The sequence below is a fragment of the Phaenicophaeus curvirostris genome, chromosome 2 (assembly GCF_032191515.1).
Source record: "Phaenicophaeus curvirostris isolate KB17595 chromosome 2, BPBGC_Pcur_1.0, whole genome shotgun sequence".
NCBI lineage: Eukaryota > Metazoa > Chordata > Aves > Cuculiformes > Cuculidae > Phaenicophaeus > Phaenicophaeus curvirostris.
The window spans coordinates 33,966,766-33,989,465 of record NC_091393.1 but is presented as its reverse complement, the minus strand read 5'-3'; the positions used below and the strand labels follow the sequence as shown (position 1 = coordinate 33,989,465).

The 22,700-nt window shown below is 37.9% G+C and overlaps 1 protein-coding gene across 1 annotated transcript in view; it reads left to right on the top strand.

Annotated features, from left to right (window-relative positions):
• LOC138717806 (prolyl endopeptidase) overlaps nucleotides 1–22,700 on the top strand; it is a 105,002-nt gene that overhangs the window by 24,922 nt on the left and 57,380 nt on the right. The window contains exon 7 of the mRNA XM_069851661.1: nucleotides 7,449–7,554. Within this exon, the coding sequence (XP_069707762.1) occupies nucleotides 7,449–7,554 (106 nt within the window). The remainder of the gene's footprint in view (nucleotides 1–7,448; nucleotides 7,555–22,700) is intronic.

The window sequence follows — 22,700 nt, the reverse complement described above, 5'->3', positions numbered from 1 at the left end:
ATCTTTGTCTGGCATGTACCTAAAGTTTAGCTCTGTTTTATTGTGGTGGCTGGGTGCATTCCTAGATGACTACAAAAAAAAAATAAAATTCCAGTTAATCACTGTGGATGGTTTAAACTGTTGTATCCATAGTGTATAGTGAAAAGTGTAGGAATTTTAAAATGTGGCCTATTGGTGCTATGAGTTTTTAATTCCTACTTAATAAATGCCATGCATTGCATGGTGGCATCTTTATTGCTGCCCATTCTGCCTTCTCTGGATGGTTTGATATTCCCATACCTGGGTACATGAACTCCAGTTACCAATTTGTCCTGTTGACTTGATTTGAAAGCTTTGATTCTGTCTGTGATTTTGTAAGCTTTGATTATTTTTTTAATGTGTTTCATTTGCTCAGTTTCATTGGAAATGCATTAGATAGCAATGGCAGCTGCCATCTTCCATAAGCAAAGGAAGCTAGTGTATGAAGAACAGTAATTTATAAAATAATTGCAGACCAGGTTGTAGATTATAATAGTGTTGATATCTGCAGGTAAAGAAGTCCGTTTAGCTTTTCCTGTGCACAGGTATATTATAACAGAGTTTTATTTAGTTTTTTAATATCTTGTTATGAGGAAACAAATTATTATTAAAACAGTGATTAGTTTTTTTCACTTTGATAATAAAAAGGGCAAAGTTGATAAGACTTTCAATTGCTTAGCTTGAAAAGGAGTGATGTGTATTTATAGCTGCCTTAACAGAGAACTGTGCACTCACAGAGCCTGTATTTGTGAACTAAAAATAGAGAGCGCCTCCTTACCCTGAATCTTGCCACGGTGACTACCCAGGTAGCATTCAAAGAGTTAGCATTAATGTTCACGGGGGTTGCCGTCATGCACTTTGCTTGGAAGAAAAGCACTTTAATGTTGTCTCTCCTATTGATGTTTTAGCTGAAGAGTAGTACATAAAGTCAGGAAGACAGAAAACCTGACAGCCTTCTGTTCGTTCTTCCTTTTCTTCCTTTTTTAAATTTTTTTTTAATTATGTATGAATTTTTAGTCTGAAATATGCTGCTAGTAGACAAAATATTTAACTTAACGTTTACTGTGGATCCTTATAGATGGTCACTTCTATTTTAAGTGCAGAACATATAACTGTTTGGGGCTCCTTATGTGGCTTATACAATTAATTAACTCCATTTTATAATAAAAATAGAAAAATAAATGGTTGAAAAACTCCTTTTACTCATTAGGCTTTAAGTTTTCTTCTTTTGATATCTATTGATTATTGGAGTTACCGGTAAACCACTTCATTTCCTAATATTTTTCTAAGCAGTGGTTACTTTTCATGAAAATGGAGTGAATGTATAACATTGAAAAAAATTGCTGGTAAAACCAAAAAAATATTCCACTAACTTCTCTATAAAGATTTTACTTCTGAGTGTTTGATCCTTGAAAGACTGAAGAGAGTAGTACTTGTGAGCACAGCTATCATAACAATACTTCTGTTTGTTTGTATGCTGTCGAGATGGGCACAGCAAATATTCCAGAAATAATAGATCTAAAATTCAAAATTGTTAGGTGGCTGTATGGCAGCAGTGAAACTACAAACCATATACCAGCATCAACACTTTAGTAAACAAAGGATTATTTCAGTGCTGCATTAGGGATTAGTGCTGGGTTATACCAATAAAATCATTGTTGTGCTGAGTGTTTCTAAAAGCTCCAGTTGAAAGGCTACAGAATTTCTGCTTATTTTTGACACAACCTAAATATAATTTTAAGATATTCAGTTACTTTATAATCTCCTTACCTTTACCAGTAGGTGGTGTTTGAAACATCAGAAATTATTTTAGTGAGAAATATGCACTGACTAGTGTTCTAGATCTCTCTCAGAAATTCTTGAGATGTTTCCTTTTCAGCTTGGTTGTCAGAAACCAGGAGAACTTACTTCTGATCCACCCTGTCACTTCTGACTTTACAGCTATCTCCCTTATGCTGAACCATGAGTGCATTCTAAGATTTGAGTGAAATGCTGATAGGAAATTTCACTTCCTAAGTTTGTGGGCCAAGAGCAAGGATTGCAGTTCAGCTTATGAAGATGATGCAGCAGCATAAGAATAACCCAAATGACAGTTGGGAAATCCTGTTTCCTTTTGCCATTCTGAAACCCAGACTCTTCTTTGTTCATGATATAGAAGAGTCAGTGGCATTCAGGCTGTGATTACACATTCATCAGTACTGTCATCTGAGCTGCCCTAAGCAATCTCTGCCCCTGTTCTTGTTTCCAGCTGCTGGTGCAGTGTGTTAGCTCAGCCTTTGTGTTAACTGCACAGTGAACTGAGATACTAACCTATCAGAGGAACTTTTTCTTTTTTTCTTATTGTGTGTTTTTCTTATTCCTCTTCTTCCCTCCTGGATTCTTTTGTTTTGTTTTACTCTGGATTTCTCTCTCTCTCTTTTTTTTTTTTTTGTATTTTTCGAACTTGCTATTTTTTTAAGCTGGATCAGCTGCCTGGTCTGGTTTATCACACAAATGGTAAATGCTTGTGTTGGCCTGACAGGGGGAATGAACTTGCATGGGTACAAGCCATAATAGCAATAGAAAGAGCTAGAGTTAGAAACAGCATAAGCTGGTACTTCTGCCAATATTTTCTCATCAAACCATAACTTTGTAATGTAGATGTCTAAATCTGCAGTATAATAATAAACATTTTATCATACTGTAGTAAACAGTGTCTTGTCCTATTCCTGTCAAATTCCTTTGGGTTATAGAACTCTCTGATACAAGAACAGCTTTAGTGATAGAGACAGACCTAATTGGCATCCTACCACCAGTATGCTTTGGGAATTCCTGCTTCAGATTAAACATAAATTGCTATCAACTCTTCACTAGTCCAGCTGGGAACATGGAAGGGTGAATTCATTAGATGTACTCAGATTTGCTGTCATCAGAGGTTCTGAATTGCCCTTGCAACAACATCAGAAATTCGCAAACAAGTTTTCTTTGTTGGGTAAAGTGAGCACTCCTCTGTTAACTACTAACTCACAGCATCAAAGAATAAATTTATGTGGGTTCTGACTATGACTGCAAGAATTTCATGTCATATTCTGGAGTTTAACTGAAATTTATATTTGTATATACCACTTGCAATTATTTAACGTGTCCTCTGAATTAGTGAGGAAGAGAATGAAACTTGGTGATTTTAGAAGTGTGAACTGTTGTTTAAGCAACATATTGCAGTCATTGGTTTAATTAAAACTGACACTTGCAGTTAACGTTCATCTAAAAACACTGAAGATTTTTCTTTCGAAAAAGATCACCTGATCTTGGTTTCCATATCTGAATATACTTCCATCTTAGAAGGAGGAAGCAAAACGTCTCAATTTTGCAGGCTGCCCTGTTAAAGCTGTCTTAGCTGTTTCATATAATGGTGTGGGAGTTTTTTTAGTCCAGTAGATATCTTATGTGTTCTTTTCTGTTTGCCTTGTGAGCTTTCAGCTATATGGGTTTGGTTGGGTTTTTTTTAAGTAGTATAATTCATTGTTGACAAAATATCTGTAAAAAATACAGCTTGGAAACCCTAATTTGGTTGAGATTTTTTTTTTTGTTTTGAGGGGTCTTTGTTGAGGGTTTTTTTTTGTTAGTTTTCATATGCTGAGATTTAGCTCTGTGTTCTACTAAGTTCCCTTCTTGTGTCTTCAAAACTGATCTGAATAGAAGTATAGTTAGGAAATAATTCTTCTGAAATTTATTTTGCGTAACTACTTCTACAGACATCTTACACAACTACTGTTAGGAATAGTAACCAAAGTAAATCTAAGAATTAATTATAATATATGAATAACATTTTTCTGAAGATGTGTCTAGGGCAAAAGGGAAAGTTTCCAGAACTCAGACTCGTATTTTGTGACTAGAGGTTTAAATTTCCATTAGATTCTGTCATGTAAGAATGTGAACAGGAAATAGCCTTCTGTATAAGCTATTAATAAAACATCTAAATCTGGTAATTTTGGAAAATGCTCAAAACTTGGTGAGGGAACTTTTAAGTTGATGATTTCCTGTTCCTTCCTGCCATTCCTTGATGGACTTGCACTTTCGAAAGTGTTGCTAGGGAACAGAATATATTTGCAAAGCCAGAGTAGAAAGAAAGATTCATTGATAATTTTATGCACCAGCAGATACCAGCTTGGAAACTTTATCGTGTGTGTACATGGATGTGTGAAAGCAAACAGAGAAACTTCATTGGAAAATGTAAGATGTGATTGTAGCTTATAATGTTCATTCAACAGCAGCATTAGATTTTTGTGTATGTAAACCTAATGAAAATGGCAAAAATTAAAACCTCATAAGCATAATTTAGTTTGCCATAGTAAGCAAAAACATCCTTAAAATTACCAGCTTGGATGGTTGCTAGGAAATTTCTTACCTTATTAATTCTATCACTTGAGAACTTGAGGGAAAACCTACTGTGAATTAAGTGACTGTCATTCAGGTGGACTAAGCTGTCAGCTCTTTTCCACCTCTGAGATGGACTTCTGGCAGATAAAGGCAGCCAGAAATCCAAATCTAACTTCTACCACTTGTAATTTTTCTGATGTATATCATAATATGAGTAACAGTATTAAGTAGGTGAGTATTCGACTTCTGTTTTAAAAAACAGATTGGCAGGGCAGCTATACAGAGCAAGCATGTTTGCCAAGCGCTGACTTGATAGTTTTCACTGTCTTGCCATTGTGAGCAACAGTTTTGGTTTTCCCATTCAAATATTGTTCTGATTAAACTCTACTCTTCTGTACATAGTACTGTGATGGCATGTGCAGAGGTGTGTCTACATCAGCAAAATGGTCTTCCAGAGCTTCATTCACCAAAAATATGAATCTAGAGTCATTTGCTGAACTTGGACTTCGGCATAGCTAGGATATTCACAGGCTCAACCGCTATCAATGTTGGAGTTGCTGGAGAGAGGAAGCGTAGTGAGAAGACCTCACCATAAGGTCTCCCCATGAGAGGAGACAGCAGTCAGTTTATGTAGGCCTATAAGACACACTGAGGGCCCATGTTAAGAAGTTAGTGACAAACTCTTTTCTGTAGGTTCTGTAGCTGACAGATTACACAGTAAAAAATGAGTGTTTACACAGGGATCAAAATAAAGACTTGACCAAGATAAATGCGTCTTTCACGTAAGTATTAGCAGTTTCAGCAGCACAGGTTTTCATTTGATGAGCAAGTGCTGCAAGTGAGCTAGTACATCGCTGCATCTGCTAATACACCTGTTAATACGTATATCTGAAATTATTGATTTTTCAGTGAGATACACATCACTGGTCCTTCCCTTGTCGCTTCTTGTCTCCATCCATTTCAGTAGGATTGGGGGTGGGGAGAGGTTGGTTTGAGTTTCTTTACATGGAATTCAGACCTTGATAAAGAAGTTTAGAAGTTCAGGAGTTTTGTTGTTGTTGTGACAAGGAACTCTTAATGCTTTTTGTTGGACAAAAGCCACTGGTCACTGCTGTGTTTTTACAAAGGTGACTCTTGCACAATTTAACATTGGATTTGGATGCTGACCTTATAGTCAGTGACTGTAGAGAAACTGGATGCTTATGCCACCAGATGTGTCTGCCTTGTAGTTTTTTGAGACATTTCTGTGGAGCTATATAAATCTATGTTTTAATTGATGTAGGAGGATTCTTCTGGAGTACTATAGTTCTGTAGGAGTCTGGCAGTCTAATTGATTACAAGACTAAACCAGTTTATATTCAACGTTAAATTCTGTGTTGAAAGCATTGACTGTGAGATGTTTTTAATGTGGTTGTGTTTTTGGTGTGGTCGGTTTTGCTTTGTTTTTTTATTTCTTGGCAGCAGGTTTTGGTTTTAGACTGTTTATACTGAGCCCATTCTTAGTTACTGAAATGTCAGGTTAGTGCTGTGTATTAGTTGTTGTGTTAGGTTTATGTGGCAAGGTTTTGGTACCAGAGGTGCTACAGGGGTGGTTTCTGTGAGAAGAAGCCAGGGCTGCCTCTGTGTTTGACAGTGCCAATCCCCAGTGCAATGCTGGCAACACCTCTGTGATAACATATTTAAGAAAAGGCAAAACCCACTGCACAACAGCAGTAAGAGAACAGTGAGGCTGAGTCAGAGAAACAAACTCCAGAGCCTTTCCCTTGTCCATGAAGTGAGTCACCTTGTTGTAGAAGGAGAATAGATTAGTTGGGCAGGACTTGCCTTTTCTAAACCCATGTTGACTGGGCCTGTTCACCTGGTTATCTCGTAAGTGCTGTGGTGGCATTCACATTGATCTGCTCCATAACCTTCCCCGACACCAAGGTCAGGCTGACTGGCCTGTAGTTCCCTGGATCCTCCTCCCGGCCCTTCTTGTAAATGAGAGTCGTGTTTTCTAACCTCCAGTCAACTGGGACCTCCCCTTTTAGCCAGATCTGATGATAAATGATGGAAAGTGGCTTAGAGAGCACCTCTGCCCGTTCCCTCAGTACTCTTGGGTGGATCTCATCCAGTCCCACAGACTTGTATGTATCTAAGTGGTGTAGCAGATGGCTAACCATTTCCTCTTGGATTGTGGGAGCTCCATTCTGCTCCCAGGCACTGTCTTCCAGCTCAGGGAGCTGGGTACCCAGAGAACTAGTCCTACTATAAAAAACTCAGGCAAAGATGGTGTTAAGTACCTCAGTCTTTTCCTCATCCTTTGTCACTAGGTTTCCTCCCACATTCACTAAAGGTTGGAGATTCTCGTTTGCCCTCCTTTGCTGCTGATACGTTTATAGAAGCATTTTTAATCATACTTTACCTCAGTATTGAAATTAAGTTCTAGTTGGGATTTGGCCCTTCTAACTTTCCCCTTGCATAACCTCAGCATCTTTGTAGTCCTCCAGAATTGCCTGCCCCTTCTTCCAAAGGTCATAAGCTCTCCTTGTTTTTCTCCCCTGAGTTCCAGCCAGAGCTCTCTGTTCAGTGAGGCTGGTCTTCTTTCCCCCTGGCTTGTCTTCTGGCACATGGAGCTGCCTGCTCTTGCACCCTTAAGACTTCTTCCGTGAATAATGTCCAGCCTTGCTGGACTCTTTTGCCCTTCAAGACTGCCTCCCAGGGACTCTGGAGGTTGCTCTCCTGCAGCCTTTGGATGTCCACAGTGGAGCAGATACCCACCCTGACTTGTTTAGACGCCTTTTTAGATGGAATACTTCTAATAATCGTAAACTGGCTTTTTTTAATTCATGGTGGAAATAAACAGACAATGCTGTTGGGCTTTTATCTCCTGAAATGTCAGCAGACTACGCTTATGTTATTTCTTGATGTAAGGCATGAGTGGGGTTCATATTTCATACATATCTGTTAATTCAACTAACTATAACATAATTTTTTTTTTGTTAGGGATTTAGGGACTAACTTTTCAAGTTTGATTTTTTTTTTTTCCCCAGAAGATCAATTGTCTTTGATTTTTCTGTAACTTCTTAAAGGTGTCGGATGATGGTCGATATGTCTTGCTGTCTATCCGAGAAGGGTGTGATCCAGTGAACAGACTGTGGTACTGTGATCTGCAGACAGAGTCTCAGGGTATATCAGGTATGCATTTTCTTGCTTTGTAAGTTTTGTTTCATTTTAAGACAGTGTAAGACTTTATTTTTAAATATTTATATTTAAATATAAGGATTGTTTAGCATCCTCTGTTTAATGCATAGATTATGAGAAAACATGCACTACTTCTGCTAGCATCCCATTTTCTATTATGTATCCGTAAATGGAAAGCTCCATTCTTAGTTCTGCAGTTTGTTTAAAAGGTCACAAGGAAAAAATGAGATAATATAAGCAGCCTTAGCAGTGTATGTTCCATTTCTTTCGACAGCATTAGTACTTTTTGATGTTTAATTTTTTTTTACATTTTAAAAATTCATGTGTCTCCCTTCAAGTGCTGATCTCCGTTCTTTGAAAAAAAGTGCCTGGTTTATAGGTAACATTTTTTCCCTCCATATAGTACCAGGAAATGAATAAAAATCCTCTAATATTTTAGTAATATAACTTTGCTTCATAGCATTATTATTATTATTATAGTGTTATCTACTCATGATTCAAATGCAAGTTCATGAAATGCTCCTTCTTGCCTTCTCACTGGATTAGCCTTTGGCTTTTTAGCGTCAATGGTATGGGCTGATAATATTGTACTTTGTTCCATATGGCTGTTGTTGCTTATTGGCATAGTTAATTGTTTTACTGATCAGTGATTTTGTATTTCCAGAGTATGGAATTATTGAAATGTCTTCCTCAATATGTGCTTTGCATGGAACACAACTTAGCTCTTTTTGATTCTCTGCAGCTTGTGTCTTCAAAAAATTCAGAAACAGAATCAGTACTGCAGTAGCTGCTTGTTAAATATTGCGTCTGAAGAAACTTATTCTCTTGCACATAAACAGAAAACTTCAGGTTTATGAGCATGACTATAACTGATAGCAGCTCTGCAGTACTGGGTGTATAGTTCTATTTTTCCCTGCCTTTGTTATACTGTGTGTGGTCTTCCCTTTGTTCATCAACAAGTCATAGTACAATATTTTCCATTTTGGTGAGTTAAGTATTAGTGATTATAGTTAACAGTTTTATACTCCTTTCTGGGAGATTTTTAATTATGTTTTGTGGACATGTCACTCTCCTTTTATAATGGGTATTTCTTAAATACTTTTAAACTTGTCTTGGACAACTGAGTAGTTGTTTAATGTCCTCTTAAATGTAGAAAATGGCAGACCTAATAAAAATTATTACAGGTGCTTTCCATGTGAATTTATTACAAACTTAAAACTGTATAGATAAAACTGTTTAGTACAGTGAAGTATTTTTGCAAATGATAAATTGTATTGTCATTCAAGTTGACACTTCCCAGCTAGAGACACAATACATAAAATGCATAGTACTTCCCCCATATTCACCCTCCCATTTATAGACACGCTGGACAGCCTTGAAGAGAATACTACTTGATAGACCATGGATGAGATAATAAAGCTTCCATTTTGTACTACCTGGTATAAGGTAAACCTACAGTTTAACCTTTTCCAGGCTTGGAAATGCTTCTTTAAAAAGTTTTTTTTCTCTGAACCAGTCTTTCACTTGCCTTCCTATTTGTTTGTTGTTGGGTGGGAGTTGTTCCAAATTCTCCCTTTTTCCCTATAAAAGGAAGGATCTAGCTGTAACCCTTTGCTTGCACAAATGATCTAGTTTATAAACTTTCCATATCTGTCTCCCTAAGTTGCTCAGTGCATTTTCAGTACAAAGGTTATTATCTTCACTCATGTCTTTCTACCTCCATGTTAGTAAGCACACATGTAACAGTAAACACCTGGGGTGTTTACTAGAGTGGATCTTCCATGCAAATGTAAACACTTTGAACCACTAGTCCTTCAGTCATTGGTGGCCAGAGGCAATAACTTTAGCAAGCATTAATAATGTCTTGGCTCTATCAGTCTAGACAATGTAATTTGAGTTCAACTTTTGATGGAATAGCAAGTGTAAAAGAGATTGCTTTTGAAGTTAGGAGAAATTAATGCCAAATTTCATTATTGAAGCTGTTCTAGACAAGTAAATAAGCAGCTCTAGAATAATGGAGTTCAATGGCATATCTATTTCTTGACTTATGACTTGCATTTAACTGCCAGTTTGTATAGACTGCTCAGTAATATCTCAGGGTGTGTTCAGATGGGTTAATCTTAAGTGATGCTTAGAGAATTGAGTATGACAAGCACATTCGTAACGAAACAGTGGGATGCAAAAATACTGGCTCTTGTTATGCTGTCTGTAGAATGCATTGTTCTGTACGAGGGTCTGTGTAAATATCAAACCATACCCCTTGTGTGCTAAGAGAATCAAGTGTCTTGGAAAAGTATCTGCAGTTTTAAAACGTATTACATTATGCTTCTATCGCTTAGAACACCATTTGTGAGTAGACATCATACCTTTGGTAATATCTAAGATGCTGCTTACCTTTTTCCTCCTTCAGAACTATTAAATGTTTAATCTGAGACTTTTTACTTGACCTGTTTATATCTTACTTTTGAAAAAAAATATGAAGGAAAGGAAAGTAGGATAGCCAGTGTTTTTCCTGTGTCCTAGATGGTACTTTATATAGATGAATAATTAGATTTTCAGGCACATTTCTTCTAAAATTTCCTGCTTGCTGTTTTAGTCCAGAGTGTCCAAGAATATGCTAGTTCCTTAGAAAATTATATTTTTATGCCTTAGATCTTTCAAGTCTCAAAACTCTCTAGACTTTTCAGAGGACATCAAACAGAAAAACCAATGAGGCCTTTCCAAAAAGTAACACGCAGTAATATTTCATATAGCACCCGGTACTTATACCATGCATTTTTTTGAGGAAGTAAAAGCAACTGCTAGGCAAAATTTAATGGGTGAGATTGAGATTCTGTTTCTTACAAAGTTTGTGGCAAACTCTTAATATAGAGTGACACATTTTAGCAGGTTGTTTTTAAAGCTGCTCTGTAGCATATGTTTGTGAAATAATATTTCAGTCACATAATCATGAACTTCTCTTTATTTTAAAATATTTTCTGTCCCAATATAAACATATCATGGCATAGTTCTTTTCCTTATGATATACTGAGGCCTTGTGGAATTAACTGTAGTGTAGAGATGATGGTTGCAGTGATAAAGGCTGCTTATTTGCCCTCCTTGCTAACAAATGACTGTGAAGAGGTCATGAAGTTCAGTGTTGAAGCTTCAGTACTGACTGCTGAAATGCCAGGTGGTTGCCTGTAGGAAAACTACAGGGATATCTGTGAAATGAAGATCCTTATGGTTCTAGATAAATAGCTTATTCTTGAGCTAGAGAAACTTTTATTTTTACTGGGAGATAAATATCCATATTTCTTAATTCAAGAAAGGTAACATGGGATAATTTGATTTGAAAACAAGTAGTGCAATTACTTGTTTATGCTTGTGTATATTTTGGTGGTTCAAAAGCAAAGAAATTGAGTTCTGAAAACGAAATGTAATGCTGTTATTAACACTTCCTGCTTCTGAAAAAGTACAGGTTTTTTGAGATATGAGGTGGAAAAGTGTCTCTTGCATGTTGGGAACTACAGTAGCCAAAAACTAGAGGAAGAGAACGGTTCCTCAATCTGTAGATTAGATGAGAGTTTGTAGAGGAAGGGGTGAACTTGGAGCACAACAACCCTATGCAGTGCTACAGACTAGGAGAAGTCTGTCTAGAAAGCTGCCTGGAGTAGAGGGACCTGGGTGTGTTGGTTGACAACCGATTGAATATGAGCCAGCAGTGTGCCCAGGTGGCCAAGAAGGCCAATGGCATCTTGGCTTGTATCAGAAATGGTGTGACCAGCAGGTCCAGGGAGGTTATCCTCCCTCTGTACTCGGCACTTGTGAGACCGCTCCTCGAATCCTGTGTTCAGTTCTGGACCCCTCACCACAAGAAGGATGTTGAGGCTCTGGAACGGGTCCAGAGAAGAGCAACAAAGCTGGTGAAGGGGCTGGAGAACAGGCCTTATGAGGAGCGGCTAAGAGAGCTGGGGTTGTTTAGCCTGGAGAAGAGGAGGCTGAGGGGAGACCTCATTGCTCTCTACAACTACCTGAAAGGAGGTTGTAGAGAGGAGGGTGATGGCCTCTTCTTCCAAGTGACAGGGGACAGGACAAGAGGGAATGGCCTCAAGCTCCACCAGGGGAGGTTTAGGCTAGACGTTAGGAAAAAATTCTTTACAGAGAGGGTCATTGGGCACTGGCAGAGGCTGCCCAGGGAGGTGGTTGAGTCACCTTCCCTGGAGGTGTTTAAGGCACGGGTGGATGAGGTGCTGAGGGATATGGTTTAGTGTTTGATAGGAACGGTTGGACTCGATGATCCGGTGGGTCTCTTCCAACCTGGTTATTCTGTGATTCTGTGAAAATAGCAGGGTACATTTGAAAAAGTGAGCATGTGTGTGCACGTTCCCTAAACAACTTTTCCTTCTTTAATACTTGTTGCAAAGTTTGTGTTAAAAAAATGCATAATGTCTTTCAGTGGGAAGAATGTCAGGACAAGACAACAAAATTTAACCAAACATTTGCACTAGACATAATCACCAAAAAGTTGTATCAGATCTAGGTCCAACTGTGTCCCAATTATTACATTGAAAAATCGGTGGTTTGTTTCTTATCCAAGATGCATCAGATCTTCTAGTTATTGAACCTGTTAGCAGTATTGATGGGGGAGGTCTGTTTTCTTCAAACCAATATGTAACTTCTTGCTTGTTTATTATGGTGAGATATGTTTTGCAGCTTTAAAATTGACAACTTCAGTGTCAGTCTTTGGCATTTAACTGTTACTATACTGATAATGGTCTTAATTTCTAGACAGAGTTAATGCAGTAGTGATAGGTCTTTGGTTGGTTGGGTTTTGCCTTTGCTTGTCTTAGGATTCAGTCTTCAAGATTTACACTTGCTTTAGAGGTATGGAACTCTGGACAGAGTTCACAGTCCCAGGGTCTCCTGAAGCCCTAAATGAGTTGGTAGAAATTGGAAAAAGTAGCTTCTTGAAAACAATCCAGCCTTACTAAAAAAGAACCAAGTTGCTCTATTCAGTGAAGACTGCAAGAAATTTCTCTTAGCAATAACATGTCATCATCACCATTCCCTGAATGAAATGAGGATTTTTTTTTTCCTTCTCCTAAGCCTGAATGATTATTAATTCTGTAGGACAGATGAGTATCTTAAGTTGATTTTATTCAGATTGAGTTTGATTAGTTAGGAGATGTCTTCATTGCATAGTGTATACAGTAGTAGATTTCATTAACATGCTATTTCATACTTTATCTAATAGTCTGGTTCTTCAAAACAGTGAAAAAAACAGTAATTATAGTCTCTTCCAAAGCTGGACCCAAACAGTCTACTTTTTCAGTATTTAATGTGCTTTGGAAGTTCATAATTATAATTTGACCTTGTCCAATCCTGAAGTATCTTCATTCTTGTTTCATAGGAAATGAAAATGCAAGCTGAAAAACACCATGTGTTAGGGAGCACTGAGAGAACAGAAGAAAAATATATTTGGCCTCTTCAGAGAATAGTGTGGCACATTTTCATAGTGTGCCACTTAATCAGTAGTGATCTCCGAAACTGACAAAAATCTGATTTCCAGGGCAGCTGGGTTCCAATTATCCTAATAACACTTTTAAATGCAATTAACAAACAGATTCAATTGATACTCTTACAACAAGCAGCATAATTAATTATTGCTATCCACATGTTCATCATTGACTGCTGTGAGTTCCAAAGCGTGGATGAGACAGATAATGAGTTTTATCACGTTGTGCTATACTGCAGGAATTTGGTCACTGCCACATTCTATGTTGGACATACAGTGAGAATCCCTTTCAGAACCCTAGATATGTTAGAAAAGATGGACTGAATTTACCTGTTTAGACCATTAGCTGAGGTCCTTGTGTTCCATGTATAGCTATTATGCATAAAGAGCCTGTGTGAAATGAGAGACCTCGGGATGATTCAGTCCACATGGAATACAAGTAGGCTTCTGGATAGGTCTGGACCTCTGTGCTGATTGCCCATAGCTGTGAGCTATCATGCTTCTGAAAATAAAAGGAGGGAAGGAGCCGGGAAAACCCACAAAACTGAGATCCACTTTCAAAAATTAAAATGGGAACATTCCTCTCATGGCAATTGAAAGAAGTACAAAGCTGAGGTGAGAGAAGAGAATGATCTGATTAAGGCAGGTGTTTGTGAGAGAAGATCTCAAAAAAAGAGAACTAGTTGCAGGCCTATAAGTGAGTATTAGTTATTTCAGAAATAGAACTGACTGGCAAAGAGAGAATAAAGGAAATTGAAAATTGAAAGAAAATGCTAGGTTATTATAGGTATCTTAGGACCTAGCAGATAACACTTCTGATATAGATATTTTCTGTATATTTGAAGGACAGGGTGCTTTGACAGTGAAACTCCAGTTTAGTGACCTTAAAGAAGAGGCAAAATAACACTAGATTAGAAAGAGGAGAGGTTCAGATTATTTCAGTTAAAATGCCTTTACATCCTGGAGATGCTTGCTAGAGAAAGATGTACAAATAGTCTGAATTGGTGACTGAAAACTGAGATGATAGCCTTTGTATTTTATTTATTTATCATCATTTTTAAGGTGATATTGACTAAACTAATTGTGGATTGTTGAATTTGATTGACCAAAGAAAGCTTCTGTCAAATGCCAGAGATAGGACTATGGTTTTGTAATGAGGAGAGAAAAAATAACAGAGCTGATAATTAAGGGAAAGGATTCCATATACAGAATGCACCTTTAAATTGAAGAGGCACAACTGGCTTTTTGGTATTACAAATAGTATTGTAATAATTCTGTGCTTAGGTTGTCTTCTCCTTCCCTTTTTTTGGCTCCTTCTGTAATAAACCCCTGACATCCCTGTTCCCTATGACACTACTAGTATTTGCACCTGTCCTTTAAAATCTAACAAAGGATGTTTATAGGACTGTCCTTTATCCTATTTCTTTGAGACATACCAGAATTTAAATACTGTTTGAATGGCAGGTAAAAATAAGTGCTTGTACATCGATGTAAGGACTAAAGCCGCCCTACCACTGCGGGAGCTTGTATATTAAGGGTACTGGGTATGTTGCTCTGCAGCAGCATTCTGGCAGTAGCAGGAAGGCAGAAGCATGAATAGGTGGATCTGACTTCTGTTTTCTAGAATGGGCAAAACAAAAAATAGAGCTTCCCTTAAATACAAAGGGACTGAGGTACTAAACTACTCCTATCCCAGACATTTTATAGGCATGTAACATGTTGCTAGCTCTTGTGGTACTGAATGGTAATGTTCTGGTTGAGGCCCTTGTATTAAGTGAAAGGCATTTATGTTGCCATAAGATGATTCGTAGTTTGTGATCCCTTTGATGTGCTATACAGTTTATTTAGAAATAGTAATTGCTTTTGTCATTTTTCCCATTTTCAGAAGGTCTTGCCCCAAAAAATTGAAAAATTCCATGCACTAAGGCAATCTTACATGGGATGTAATTAGAGGTTGGGAGGTGGCAGATTTCATGTAAGCATATACAACTTTCTCTGTCATGTACAGAGATTATGAAACAGTTTTTCATTATTGTATTACTCTTCAAAGGTTTGTTTGTTTTATCTGAACTAGCCTAATTTATCAAACAGATAGGTATATAGGAGGGGATTATGCTCTTGTGGAATATTTCAAGTTTGGTGTTAACTAATTTCCTGTAGTTATGAATGTATTTACGTTATAAAATCATGGTTTAGAAAGTTACATTGAAGTTTCTCATTGCAGTAGAGTAGATACACTGTGCTTAAAGAGGGCTGCTACAGTTAATACTGGCTAGCTCGATTAAGGTATTTGTTTCTAGCTCAGTGCATATTAGAAACATGGTACAGGGGTTTTTTTGAAGTTTTTTAACCTATGTTGTAGCAGACCCGCTTGCTTGGAGTTAAGTTTTATTTTCTTGTTCTGAAAGCCAAAAAAAAATTCCCTTAAGCATCTCGTTGAATTATTTTGCTTAAATTTGCAGGGTGGAGTGGAGAAGTGGGGCAAGGGGTTCCATCTTGGGGAAAGAAAGAAAAAATAGGAATGCAAAATGAAACAGTATGTTTCATGTATGGTAATGAAACCACTTATCAAAAATCTGTCCGACAGAACTCAGAAGATGACTGTGAATTCAGGGATGAGTCATTGGGTCATTGGGCACTGGAACAGGCTGCCCAGGGAGGTGGTTGAGTCACCTTCCCTGGAGGCGTTTAAGGCACGGGTGGACGAGGTGCTGAGGGATATGGTTTAGTGTTTGGTAGGAACGGTTGGACTCGGTGATCCGGTGGGTCTCTTCCAACCTGGTTATTCTGTGATTCTGTGATTCTGTGAGTCAGCTACTGTGGGAATTACTGAGACACGCAAGGTAGCTCATAACAGGCTTGCAGGAGTTCAGATACATTTTTGCCCTCTCCTCTCCAGCGGAAGGAAGGAATGCATAGTCTTCCCTTTTAACTTTTATTTAAATGAAGCATATTTTTTGGCAAGAAAAAGCTTTCCTCTTAAAATTAAATACATTAGTTTCTGGCTGTTTTGAAAAGATGAATGCAACAGGGTAAACATATCCAATTAAACAAAGAGTTGTGAAACCATTTTTGCCTCCTTAAATTGTGACCTTCTTCCATACTTATGCTCAATTACATGCCTATGCTGTTTTTATTGTATATCTAGACAATACAAATAAACAAGTAGGTCTACAGCTTTTCCATTGCAGAGGTTGAAAGAGGAGATCCAGATTGTCTAGATTTATTAAAAGGGAAGATTCAGCAAGAACGAGAACAGAAAGTAGTAAAAAGTTCACCCGGTTTTGCTAACAATCTGTAAGTTTGTGCAGACCTGGGCTACATGTCGGTTCTATAAAATTCAGACAGAGACAGGGACCACAGAAAAAAATGCATAATAACCTGCCTACTGACCTACTGAAATTAGGAAATAGGCAGTGTTGAGGTGAGAGGGGAAAAGATTGAAACTGCTTGGGATGTAGGCACTCTGTTTTCAAAGGTAGCTCCCTGTCCGAACTGTCACGAAATACGTTTGGGGGCATAGTATGGGAACACATGGTGTCTTTTCTTTGACTGTGGATGTTGCCTCTTGGGGTGAGGCTTTGTATTCACTCCATACTTTGCCTTCAGCTGAACTTCTTAGCCTAGATATTATATTAATCAAATCAGATTCTAGAGAGTGTTGTTTCAAGTACTCAGGGAAAACACGTTCCTAGTGGAAATCATCTGCTGGGACCCCTGTCACTTCTGTGCATATCAGTATGGTATTCTAGGTGTCAACCAACCCAAAGTAAATTGCTTTGATGTAGAGGGAACCTCTGGCTTAACTTTCTCACAAGTTATCTTTTTGTGAAACGTGATTTGCCCAATATTTGCCACTTCATTATTGCTTTAGTAATGTTGAGTTAATGCATTTCACCAGCTTCCTGCACAGCATGAGTTGTAGCTTCTGTTTGTGTGTACTCCCTTTAAATTGTAAGTGAGGAGATAATATATAATACTTGTTCTGCTGTACTAAGGGCAGTTGTATCTTTTGCATTCATTGATTCATTAATTCTTGATATGTGTCAGTGGCTGTGGAAGTTAAGTTGCTCTGTGTTGGGCAGGAAATTATCTTGACTCTGAGGTGGAGATCACATCTAATAAATGAGAATGGACTATTTCTAAATGTTTAGGAAATTTAAAGGAATTGACTGGCTTATTTTTACACTTGAAACTTCAAGTATGTGTGACAGCCCTTCCCCCTTTATTGTGATCGCTTATGATATTTTATCGACAACCATAGGCTGGTTGAATTTGCAGTGCAATCTTCTGTAATAATCCTTGTCAGTTTACTTTCCCTGGAAGATAATCAAGGCAGCAGTATTTGTTTCTTTCCACAAACATTACAGGGAATATTTGAGCATCTTTTCTGCTTCGCATTTTAGCAAAAATGTTCTTCATGCTTCCCTTCACCCTTCATTGTCCTTCTACTGTATACAGACTGAGTCATTTTCCTCTTCAAGTGTTCAAGTTGTTTGCTAGGTTTTAAAGTGGGCCATTGTGAGCTATTTGTCCCAAGAATGCTCTTTTTTTAGAATAGAAAATCACTGTGATAAGTAACTTATGACAAATACATAGATATTTTTTATGAGACTTTTAAATTAGTCTGAAAAGATGAGAGGTTTGGGGGATATTCTGCTGTCACGTGCATTTTGTGAATCCCTCCAGGTTAACCCAGCTTGTAGCTTAGTTTTTACCTCAAAACCCTTTGAGTTAGAAATGGCAAGGTTTGCCAGTTGAAGTCTTATTTTTACAATTAACTAGATGCACTTTAAAAAATAAGCTTTTATTATGTCATATTAAAGTCCTTTGCAAATACTCCATTCGTCGAGACTAGAAACCTGCAGTCATAATTCATAATATTGTGGTAAGACAATACTGGGAAAAGACAGCTGGACTGTTCTTTAAGCTTTTGGAGGAGCTCTCTTGCTTAATTCTGCATAAGCTAGCTGTGGGTATGGGGACTTTTCCCTTTATGCTTGCCTCTCTGGTTGCTTATGGAGTAGGGTTTAGAAAGATTAGGGAGAATTAAAATGGTGAAATTCTTGTCAGGGTTTCACCACTCTTTGTCAGCCGTTGAGTGAACTAATACAGTAGCAGGGGTGTAACAGCCGTGCATTGTGTCAGGAAGGATAGCACTGTGGGTCCACGTCCAGAAGGTTGTCCCTCATTCAAGACTCTAGATTTCCCTACTTATCTTGCCAAATTGCAAGTAGGATTTTCAAGCCTTGACTTTTGTAGCAAACATTTTAAAGTGATCTAATGTTGTGTATTTCTTTAAAAACATGCACACGTATTTTCTAGTAGCTCAGTATTGTAAGGCACAGTTTTTTAGTAGCTATTTTATCAAACTTACCTTCCAGAATGCAGGCAGCACTCAAATTTATTTGTATGTTGAAACAGTCTCTCATTAATCACTTTGCTTAACTGTTATTTTTGTATCTGAAAATACCTCATGCTGGCCAAATAGCTGGATGCATATTAATCAGAAAGTTATATATTGGCAAACCTTATTGTACACCTCACAAAAACAAACCCCAATCCAAACTAAAATATGGCAGTGCATTTTCTGTAGCATGTCTCTCACTCTTTCTGTGCCTGGTAATAATTGTTTGTTTCTTTTTCTTGAGAAATAAGATTGCTTCTTTTTAGTTAGATTGTCAGCCCTGTCTCTTTATTGTGGTGGTAGAGGAAAGAGGGGATTTAGCACAGATCTGTTGGTGTGCAACAAGAAATAAATTAAAGGTCTTTAATCAGCCTTGGCTGTGAACTTAAAGCAACATGACATAGCCAATCGGTCTTGTTGAAGTTGTTCTTAAAATTGACCTTTTTCTTTATTTTGTATTATGGTAGCAGCTAGGAAGCCTAATAACAAAATCAGAATCCTCTTGTGAGCACCAGAAAGCTGATTTATGAGTCACTGAGTCAGAGCCCTGGGCAGCACCTCGCTTTTGTCCTACAAAAGCTGAAGCATGAGGACAGAGGGGGAAAAAGGGAGGCATATAAGGCAGTGTTGGAAGCAGAAGAGGTAGCTCTCATTATAACCTCTGGGCACTGAAAAACTTTGAAACGCTGCTGTGACCTCTGGAATGCAAAAAAAAAGTTGAGAGGGATGGCTAGTTGCAAAGCACAGCCTGGGTTGTTGCATTGGAAGGGATTGCACTGGCTAGAAGCTAAACATGGGTTTCTGTAAGTTGGAGGTACGAGGAGTTTGGGTAGACAGGACAGAAGAAGGGGTTCCTATGCTTAGGTCCTAGGCTGACTGGCAGTTCATCTGGTGGGAACAGTGGGAGGTGGTGGGAGGACACGATATGGGAAGAGGAGCTAGTGTGAAATATTAGAGAATCAGTGGCTTGGAAAGGTGCAATAAAAATTAAGAAAAAGCTGGAGTTAACAATTTGCTGGTTGCTTAGTCGTTGTTAGCTGGAACTGTTTTATACTAGGCTGTCCAAGACAGGTTGCAAGAAGGAATTTAAGAGGAGAGCTCTCGGCCATAATAATTTTTATTTTGTTCGTTTGTTTAGAAGGTTGTTCTTTATTTACCCCACACTGAAGAAAGCAAGTAAGTGCCCTGAGGGCTGGTGGAAAAACAATGGTGATATTTTTCTACTTCCTGTTGAAAACAGGATTATCTGGCCTTTTGTATTTTAGTTTAGTCTTGCAGTTTATAAGGCTCTCTTTTAAAATAAATAAATAAAAAGCACTGAACAGTGCTATGTACAGTAACATCAAATAGATGAGTCAGTGTGTGTCGAGTAGCCTGAAAAAGTGGATTAAAAGCTTTGTAAGGAAGATCAACTAGAGAAAAAGGATAATGCAGACACAGGTGGAACGTGGTAGGAGGGAGAGTGCTCATCTTTTTTTTGAAAGAACTCTGTGAGTGAAGTAGCTTAAAAAAAAAAAAAAACAAACCAAAAACCACTTTCAAAAGTCATTATTGAAACATGACCATTATATCTAGTTCCCTAACAAATAGGGAGAAAAGAATCAGTTGAGTTTTTGAAAATGTGTGAAAGCCTCAACAACAGAGTGTTTACTTCAGAAAACTGTTTCATATCCCTTAAATGGCAATTCCAAAGAGTTTTGCTTTCAGTGCTGTTTTTCTTAATTGGAGGAAAATCGTTAGCAATTGAATTAACTAGCTTGCTAATAATTTGAGCAAGGAGATCTTCATGCTGCTACTGCGTGACTGGATGTTATATTTATAAGTAGCATTCACATTGAAGTTATTTTTTAGATTATGTATTAGTGCTTTTCTTTGTGCATACTAGAGAAAGTGTGGCAGTAGACAGTGTTCAGTCACCTTTAGTTCCTGTTTTTCTGTTGCTGTGTTCTGCTGCATGAGGACATAAGCTATAATTCTCTCAAAACAAAGCATATATAGTCTCCTGTCATTTGAGTGATCATCAAAGTGGAAGTAAAATAGAAGCCTTGAAACTGATGGAGAAATCTCTGCTCATAAAAGTGCTTGTTTTCCTTTCTTCTGGGATAACCTTTGATATATCTTGCTGTGCCTGAACTTTTTAACTCAAAGGAATAAATATTGCCTCCTTCCATTTGTTCATTATTTAAATTGAAAATACTCTAGCTTCTGATGACCATTGAGTAGCCATCATGCATCATCTGCAGGTTGAGTAATACTGTGAGCTCTCTCAGTACAAACACAACAAAGTTGCATTCCTTCCAGGGACATCTTAATATCTCCTCTCCAGTATTCCCCACCTCAGATGTTTTTAAGTGAAGTCAGGTCCCAAGAGATTAAGAGGTCTTACTTTCAAAGAGAGTCCCTGTTGTTTAAAAATCTCCCTTGCCTTTGGAGACCAGAGTGAGACACTTAATTAAATATTTGTGGCAATGAAGAAGAAAAAAGCAAAAGCCCCTGAGTTCTTTTGTATAGCTGCCTGGCTCACAGCAAGAGCTTGAGAGCAAGTTGAGTATTGTATGATTCAAAAAGAAATTAGATTCCAATGCCATTCATTTCCCAGTTATGAACTGGGGTCCTGAAACAGTCACTTCCAGTTTGAAGCACGCAGTGTACCATGAGATTATCTATCTTCTATTGAACATAAAAACTATTGTTGATGATATTGAAATTTGGAAACCTTTGAAAGTATGGATTTTCAGTGTCTGAGTCTCTTAAATAACAGTTTGATGGATCTGACTTGCTTTAGTGAGCCAGTATTCAGCCATGAAAGCGTGCTTCTGCATGAAAACTCAGATACTTTTAAAATGATGACTGCACCCTTAATTATGTGACCTTGAGCAGTTAAGCTGATGACTGGTACAAGTGGCAGAGGTTAAAATAAAAATATTAGCCTTTATCTGCCTATCAACATAATTGTTACTTTTGCAGGTTATAAACTTCTGTCAGTCAGCATATTCACCACTACCCTTTTGTTTGTTTGTTATGATTTTGGGACACCAGCAAAGGATGATGATTATCTGAACTGTTATCATTCTAAACATAGTGTGGATCTGTCTGTCAGTCTCTTATGTTCTGCAGCTGGGTGAGTTGCCGGGGTTTTTGTTTTGTTTGCTCTTTTTTTTAGTAAAGCTGCTGGTAGAGCAAAGTCGGAGGACTCAGAAGGAGTCATGTCAATAGAATAGGATATCTGAGTCATAATTTCTGAGTATTTCTGAAGTCTTGAGCCACTGGAAGATGCAAATCAAGCGAAGATGCCAGATGATGCAGCTGCTGACTGGGGAAGCAGGAAGCAATAGACTAACATCAGTGTGGTGGCTTGAGGTTTGCAGGTGAAGTAAAACTATTTCAGTTAGAGATGCTCTAGCTTATAGAAATCTCCTAAGCACCGAGGTTCTTGGGTATGTTTCTGCTTTAAGGATAGAGTCACTGAGGCAGACTGGAGGGATGGGCACAATGCATCCATGTATAGCCATGATCTGCTCTGCTTTCCTTCCCTTTTAATTGCACCATGAAATTTGTGTGGGGCTTCCTCCTCCCTGTGATGAAAGGCTTTATGTATCCTATGATTAAGGTTTGTGGAGGTGTAATAGAGGTTGCCAGGTACCTCTAGCAAGTGAAACAGACTTTCAGTTAGTGATTAAAACTTAATATGTGTGTGTATACGTCTGCACGTATATACATATATGTATAAATATATATAAACATATATATACGTATGTATTACAGATTTTAAGCCATTTTTATTATGTAGGTAGGTTAATATTCAAAAATAGAATCTAAAGAGGATGTAAGTGATTCTTTAAGAAAACAAAATTTAGGGACTAAGAGCTTGACATTTAGTGGGAAACAAAAACCTGAAATTTTAAGGGAATGAGTGCTTTTAATCCATTTTACTCAGACTGAGAAAAATAATAATAATCCGCTAACAGAGTCCTAAACTGTAGAGTTTGACTATTGATTATGCAAGCAAGGTCCTTCAGCCTGCTGTCACAGTGGAGGTGAGGAATGGAGATCCATGCAACAGCAAAGACACAAGGGTTCTTGATGTGTTAGAAAGCACAAAGTGCCTGCGAATAATCATGTAGGTATTAGGTCTTATCCCCCAAAAAGCTGGCAGGATCAAGAGCCCCACTGAAGTGCATCTGCACCAATGCACGCAGCATGGGCTGCTGACAAAAGTATTTTGAATATCTAGAG